General features: G+C 45.3%; 1 protein-coding gene across 1 annotated transcript; it reads right to left on the bottom strand.

Moving 5' to 3' along the window:
- Positions 1 to 1,070: 1,070 nt before the first annotated feature.
- Positions 1,071 to 1,970, bottom strand: LOC139419825 (basic proline-rich protein-like). Its single transcript, XM_071169807.1, has 2 exons — positions 1,587 to 1,970; positions 1,071 to 1,538 (listed from the first exon to the last, which is right to left on the bottom strand). Exons 1-2 carry the CDS (start codon positions 1,968 to 1,970, stop codon positions 1,071 to 1,073), a joined length of 852 nt encoding a protein of 283 aa, XP_071025908.1.
- Between the last annotated feature and the right edge of the window lie 6,198 nt (positions 1,971 to 8,168).

The following is an 8,168-nucleotide window of genomic DNA, read 5'->3' as shown; positions in this document are numbered from 1 at the left end:
ACTGTCGAAGATCACTGTAGGTGTGCAGCCCGACCGGCACAGACAGAGCCAGCCACACAGTCCCTGCACTTAGGAGGCACTGACATTTTGCCTGCTATAGTTCTCTGGTCTCACGCAGACCGGCTGAGACAGTCTGAGCTGAACTGTCTTTTATTCAGAGCTGTGGTATGCGATAGCATGGGTAGTATGGATATCTGTTTGTTTGGGTTGCAGGGACGAGCTTGCCTCTGAGCGCTTAGGATGTGTAATTTCTTTCTGTGTACTATACCTGAATTTGGAAAACACGGAAAGGAAGTCACCCATGGTTTTAGAGGAAATTGATGACATATTAATAATGCATAACATAATGAATAACAGATGTTTGTGTTGAGTCATAAAAATAGATTATGCCCTGTGGTGGTGACTGTGAGGTGATATGAAGTCTTATTTTCTATAGCATTATGCCCGGTCGCAACGCTTCCAGGGACTCCGCTGCTACGATACTACTCAATGTTTCCACTAGATTCTATATCCACAAAGTCCGATTCCACAGCAAGTCCAAATTGGCTACAAAAATGAGTTTCTTGATATTATTTTAAGGTTAGGACTAAGCATAATATTATCAGTGTGGTTAGGGTTAATGTTAGGGTATAGAAGTTAGTGATGACCATTACTCACTGAGACTGCAGTGTGAGAAGTTGATTTTTCAGCACTAAATAAATCATACCATGTCCCAAAGCCATGGTGAGCACTGACGTTACTGCTTTCAGCTGGACTCCAGCTAAATTCAAATTCTTCTTCATTTCTATATTTTATATAACTTTATTTTCTTAATTGAGAACCATCCTTCTTGCACAGCACATCCAGACTAATTAGACTAATTAGTGCCAGGTCATAGGGTTTATATTGGTAACATTTTAGCTATAAATATTTCATTATCACTATTAAACTTGCGAGCAGGAGACACATACTGTATAGCAGTATGGTGTGACGGTGAGATAACGATTTGTAAAATGCATGCGTCAGAGATTAAGCGGAGCACCAGGCAAAGCCTTCCCAACACAGGCTAGGCAGCAGAGTGTATGCTCGGACTATGGGTCTGCTGGTGCCGGCTGTGGGTCGGCTGGGGACGGGCTGTGGGTCTGCTGGGGCCGGGCTCTGAGTCTGCTGGGGCTGGGCTGTGGGTCTGCTGGGGCTGGGCTGTGGGTCGGCTGGGGCCGGGCTGTGGGTCGGCTGAGGCCGGGCTGTGGGTCTGCTGGGGCCGGGCTGTGGGTCTGCTGGGGCCGGGCTGTGGGTCGGCTGGGGCCGGGCTGTGGGTCGGCTGAGGCCGGGCTGTGGGTCTGCTGGGGCCGGGCTGTGGGTCTGCTGGGGCCGGGCTGTGGGTCTGCTGGAGCCGGGCTTTGAGTCTGCTGGGGCCGGCTGTGGGTCTGCTGGGGCCGGGCTGTGGGTCTGCTGGGGCCGGGCTGTGGGTCTGCTAGGGCCGGGCTGTGGGTCTGCTGAGGCTGGGCTGTGGGTCTGCTGAGGCTGGGCTGTGGGTCTGCTGCGGCCGGGCTGTGGGTCTGCTAGGGCCGTGCTGTGGGTCGGCTGAGGCCAGGCTGTGGGTCTGCTGGGGCCGGGTGTGGGTCGGCTAGGGCCGGGCTGTGGGTCGGCTGAGGCCGGGCTGTGGGTCGGCTAAGGCCGGGCTGTGGGTCGGCTAGGGCCGGGTGTGGGTCGGCTAGGGCCGGGCTGTGGGTCGGCTGGGGCCGGGCTGTGGGTTGGCTGGGGCCGGGCTGTGGGTCTGCTGGGGCCGGGCTGTGGAGCTGCTGGGGCCGGGCTGTGGAGCTGCTGGGGCCGGGCTGTGGGTCGGCTGAGGCCGGGCTGTGGGTCTGCTGGGGCCGGGCTGTGGGTCTGCTGGGGCCGGGCTGTGGGTCTGCTGGGGCCGGGCTGTGGGTCGGGCTGTGGGTCTGCTGGGGCCGGGCTGTGGCGCTGTAGACGTTCCACACTGCACTCATTGTGGGAGGAAGAGGTGGAGGTAAAGGAGGGGAGGCACAAAAAAAATGAAATCCAAATTTGAACGCTCCACAGAAAATACATTAAAAGTTCTAACCTAAATCTATTATACTCAAGTAAGAGGGTTAGCCAACTTAGCCTTCCACTTAATTGAATCATAGGGCCGAGTAATTGTTATCATGTTAGAAAAACAGGCCCCTGACCTAGACAGTAGACGGCTGAGAGGTAGGATAAGGTGTGGATCAATTCACAGAAGTGGATCTAATGCAGAGGGAAAAGCTGCATTTCTCAGCCAGAGCACTTCTCAGCCCGACAGAGATATTGTAAATTAAACTTAATGCATATTTGATCAACTCATAAATAACCCAATAAGGCACAAATCAGAAGTTAATACACATTCCAGCCAGGATGCATTATTTTTCATTTGTTCTGGCCAAGTATGAAAAATGAGTGTGTATCTCCAGATGTGTAACTCAAACCTTCACCATGTGAAGCTGAAATTGGCCTTTATACATGTGGGTGTAAAAGGGGTTGTGCATAAAATGAAAATCTTTCAAATATAAATGTAGGCCTTCTCAAAGTGTTATCTGTAAGCATTGTGCAAATTTCAGATAAGACTCTGACAAATGGAGTCTGCCATTTATTTCTGATAAAGGTGTAATTATTCTGTATAATGAATTGAAGATTATTAATAGAACAGTGTTCGGTCACATTGTAAAACATTAAACACATGTAACACCAATGTCCTATGCCTCTAAATCCTTAACATGGACTATGCTGTTACTCTGGCATCCTCACCTGTTAGGTGGACAGAGTCTAAATCCTTAACATGGGCTATGCTGTTACTCTGGCATCCTCACCTGTTAGGTGGACAGAGTCTAAATCCTTAACATGGGCTATGCTGTTACTCTGGCATCCTCACCTGTTAGGTGGACAGAGTCTAAATCCTTAACATGGGCTATGCTGTTACTCCGGCATCCTCACCTCTTAGGTTGGACAGAGTCTAAATCCTTAACATGGGCTATGCTGTTACTCTGGCATCCTCACCTGTTAGGTGGACAGAGTCTAAATCCGAACAGATACATCATATGCCGCCCAAGGCACTTCTCCCAAATTAGATCCAAAATTTGCTGGGCTTGCCAGGCGATACATGATGGCCTGGGGTAAGGCGGCAGGCCTAAAGACACTCCTAGTAACAAAAATATATATACAGTGCCTTCGGAAAGTATTCAAACCCCTTGCCTTTTTACACATTTTGTTACATTACATTACAGGTGAGGATGCCAGAGTAACAGCATAGCCCATGTTAAGGATTTAGACTCTGTCCACCTAACAGGTGAGGATGCCAGAGTAACAGCATAGCCCATGTTAAGGATTTAGACTCTGTCCACCTAACAGGTGAGGATGCCAGAGTAACAGCATAGCCCATGTTAAGGATTTAGACTCTGTCCACCTAACAGGTGAGGATGCCAGAGTAACAGCATAGTCCATGTTAAGGATTTAGACTCTGTCCACCTAACAGGTGAGGATGCCAGAGTAACAGCATAGCCCATGTTAAGGATTTAGACTCTGTCCAACCTAACAGGTGAGGATGCCAGAGTAACAGCATAGCCCATGTTAAGGATTTAGACTCTGTCCAACCTAACAGGTGAGGATGCCAGAGTAACAGCATAGTCCATGTTAAGGATTTAGACTCTGTCCACCTAACAGGTGAGGATGCCAGAGTAACAGCATTATTCTAAAATTTATAAAAATATGTACAATTGAAGTCGGAAGTTAACATACTGTACACTTAAGTTGGAGTCATTAAAACTAATTTTTCAACCACTCCACACATTTCTTGTTAACAAACTGTAGTTTTGCCAAGTCGGTTAGGACATCTACTTTGTGTATGACACAAGTAATTTTTTCAACAATTGTTTACAGACAGATTGCTTCACTTATAATTCAATGTATCACAATTCCAGTGGGTTAGAAGTTAGCATACACTAAGTTGACTGCCTTTAAACAGCTTGGAAAATTCCAGAAAATTATGTCACGGCTTTAGAAGCTTCTGATAGGCTAATTGACATCATTTGAGTCAATTGGAGGTGTACCTGTGGATGTATTTCAAGGCCTACCTTCAAATTCAGTGCCTCTTTGCTTGACATCATGGGAAAATCAAAAGAAATCAGCCAAAACGTCAGAAAAATAATTGTAGACCTCCACGAGTCTGGTTCATCCTTGGGAGCAATTTCCAAACACCTGAACATACCACATTTATCTGTACAAACAATAGTACGCAAGTATAAACACCATGGGACCACGCAGCCTTCATACCGCTCAGGAAGGGTATATTGAAGCAACATCTCAAGACATCAGTCAGGAAGTTAAAGCTTGATCTCAAATGGGTCTTCCAAATGGACCATGACTCCAAGCATACTTCCAAAGTTGTGGTAAAATGGCTTAAGGACAACCAAGTCTAGGTATTGGAGTGGCCATCACAAAGCCCTGACCTCAATCCTATAGAAAATGTGTGGGCAGAACTGAAAAAGCTTTAATCAAGGAGGCCAACAAACCTGACTCAGTTACACCAGGTCTGTCAGGAGGAATGGGCCGAAATCTACCAAACTTATTGTGGGAAGCTCGTGGAAGGCTACTCGAAACATTTGACCCAAATTAAACAATTTAAAGGTAATGCAACCAAATACTAATTGAGTATATGTAAACTTCCAACTTCAGCTGTATGTTTTCTCAGCAATCTAGACACAATACCCCACAATGACAAAGACAAAAAAGTGATGTAGAAATGTTTGCAAAGTCAGACCCTTTGCTCTGAGACTCAAAATTGAGCTCAGGTGCATCCTGGTTCCATTGATCATTCTTGAGATGTTTCGACAACTTGATTGGAGTCCACCTGTGGTAAATTCAATTGATTGGACATTATTTGGGAAGGCACATGCCTGTCTATATAAGGTCCCACAGTTGGCAGTGCATGTCAGAGCAAAATCCAGGCCATGAGGTCAAAGGAATTGTCCCTTGAGCTCTGAGACAGGATTGTGTCGAGGCACAGATCTGGAGAAGTGTACCAACAAATGTCTGCAGCATTGAAGGTCCCCAAGAAAACAGTGGCCTCCATCATCAAGTTTTGATCCACCAACTGAGCAATCGTTGGGAGAAGGGCCTTGGTCAGGGAGGTGACCAAGAACCCAATGGTCACAATGACAGAGCTCTAGAGTTCTGCGGAGATGGTAGAACCTTCCAGAAGGTCAATCATCTCTGCAGCACTCCACCAATCAGGCCAGAAAGAAGCCAAAAGGCACCTAAAGACTCTCAGACCATGAGAAACAAGATTGTCTGGTCTGATGTAACCAAGATTGAACTCTTTGGCTTGAATGCCAAGCGTCACATCTGGAGGAAACCTGGCACCATCCCTGCATTGAAGCATGGTGGTGGCAGTATCATGCTGTGGGAATGTTTTTCAGTGGCAAGGACTGGGAGACTAGTTAGGATCGAGGCAAAGGTAAACGGAGCAAGGTACAGAGAGATCCTTAATGAAAACCTGATCCAGGACCTCAGACTTGGGCAAAGGTTCACCTTCGAAACAGGACAACAACACTAAGCACACAGCAAAGACAACACAGGAGTGGCTTCGGGACAAGTCTCTGAATGTCCTTGAGTGGCCCAGCCAGAGAGCGGACATGAACCCGATTTAACATCTCTGGAGAGACCTGAAAATAGCTGTGCAGCAATGCTCCCCATCTAACTTGACAGAGCTTGAGAGGATCTGGATCCCCAAATACACGTGTGCCGAGCTAAAAACCTGTTTTCGCTTCATCATTATGGGGTATTGTGTAGATTGAAAAAACAATTTAATCAATTTTAGAATAAGGCTGTAACGTAACAAAATGTTGAAAATGTCAAGGGGTCTGTATACTTTCCGAAGGCACTGTACCTTCAACAAAGTCAAGTACATATCTTCTCCAAAGTCAAGTTTGAGATGTATCACAGAATTAAAGGACAAACCAGTTTGTGACGCCTGGCCTTGTTCTCAAGAGCAGAACACAAGAGTACAAGGCTTAACCTTTTCCTACCCCCTGCCGCTGCACCCTCAGGGAAAAGGAGCCCTGATTAAACACAGCAGGCAGAGAGAGAAACACTTACTCATGACACAGGGCCATACTTTCACTGGATTTAGCACTAACCCTTTCCATAATTGTTCACCCTGTCTGTTTTGTAAAAATTGTTATCTGTGATACTCTGATGTTAGTGTTCGTTGTCATGGTGATGAGTAAGTAAAAAAAATCTCAACAACTGATAATTGCCTCAGCTCAAAACCCCAATCACTCCAATATGTTGTAAAATATGCTAATATAAATCCTTCCTTGCAATACATTCATTGTCCTCAAGGATGTCTATATTGCACTGATGAAAAATTCACGAGTCTTATTAGGAAACAAGTCTGAGCAACATTCTGTATTATTAAATTGTGCAGTTTCTGACCATCAGATTCTGATCCATATACATCCATTTCATATTTTGAGTTGACACACTTTTCAGTAAATGCTTTGTCAAGCGATTTTCTGCCATAACAGCTAAACGTAAGTTTGCAGCTCTGTATGCAGTATAAACAGTCATAAAGGTTATTTATTGTCTGTTTCCCCTGGTAATGCCAAGTGCACTTACCTTCATATCCGTAGTCAAGGAGAAAATGTTGAACACGCTCAAAAAACCTGGATGAATGAACAATTGTTGGCTGGGTAACTATTGCTGTCTGTATTCACAGTGAGAGAAATCTATGGCCTTGGGTTGAACAACAGTTATATAACTGCCTGATGAAAATTCAGAAAAGGCTGTACTTTTCGATACAGCTCTTGGGCAATACATTTGATTTTCATCAAAATTCTGCAGCATTGAGAATTACTGAACACAGCACAGCAGTGTGTGATATGTGACATTCTAAAGTGGCTTGCAAAAGTATTCACCCCCTTTGGCATTTTTCATATTTTGCTGACTTACAACCTGGAATTAAAATGGAATTTTGGGGGTTTAGTATCATTTAATGTACACAACATGCCTATCACTTTGAAGATGTAAAATATTTTTTATTGTGAAACAAACAAGAAATAAGACAAAAAAACAGAAAACCTGAGCATGCATAACTATACACCCCCTTCCAAAGTCAATAGTTTGTAAAGCAACCTTTTGCAGCAATTACAGCTGCAAGTCTCTTGGGGTATGTCTCTATAAACTCGGCACATCTAGCAAAACTTCTCCAGCTCCTTCAAGTTGGATGGGTTCCGCTGGTGTACAGCAATCTTGAAGTCATACCACAGATTCTCAATTGGATTGAGGTCTGGGCTTTGACTAGGCCATTCCAAGATATTTAAATGTATCCCCTTAAACCACTCAAGTGTTGCTTTAGCAGTATGCTTAGGGTCATTGTTCTGCTGGAAGGTGAACCTCTGTCCCAGTCTCAAGTCTCTGGAAGACTGAAACAGGTTTCCCTCAAGAAGTTCCCTGTATTTAGCGCCATCCATCATTTCTTCAATTCTGACCAGTTTCCCAGTCCCTGCCAATGAAAATTGTCTCCACAGCATGATGTTGCCACCACCATGCTTCACTGTGGGGATGGTATTCGCGGGGTGATGAGGGGTGTTGGATTTGCACCAGGCATAGCATTTTCCTTGATGTCCAAAAACTCAATGTTAGTCTCATCTGAGCAGAGTACCTACTTCCATATGTTTGGGGAGTCTCCCACATGCCTTTTGGCAAACACCAAACGTGTTTGCTTATTTTTTTCTTTAAGCAATGCCTTTTTTTCTGTCCACTCTTCCATAAAACCCAGGTCTGTGGAGTGTACGGTTTAAAGTGGTCTTATGGACAGATACTCCAATCTCCGCTGTGGAGCTTTGCAGCTCCTTCAGGGTTATCTTTGGTCTCTTTGTTGCCTCTCTGATTAATGCCCTCCTTGCCTGGTCCATGAGTTTTGATGGGCAGCCTTCTCTTGGCAGGTTTGTTGTGGTGCCATATTCCTTCCATTTTTTAAATAATGGATTTAATGGTGCTCCCTGGGATGTTCAAAGTTTCTGATATTTTTTTATAACCCAACCGTGATCTGTACTTCTCCACAACTTTGTCCTTTACCTGTTTGGAGAGCTCCTCAGGCTTCATTGTGCCACTTGCTTGGTGGTGCCCCTTGCTTAGTGGTGCTGCAGACT

This window comes from Oncorhynchus clarkii, chromosome 10, assembly GCF_045791955.1.
Source record: "Oncorhynchus clarkii lewisi isolate Uvic-CL-2024 chromosome 10, UVic_Ocla_1.0, whole genome shotgun sequence".
In the NCBI taxonomy this organism is placed as follows: domain Eukaryota; kingdom Metazoa; phylum Chordata; class Actinopteri; order Salmoniformes; family Salmonidae; genus Oncorhynchus; species Oncorhynchus clarkii.
The sequence above is the reverse complement of the archived record's forward strand: the minus strand, read 5'-3'. Positions and strand labels throughout refer to the sequence as shown.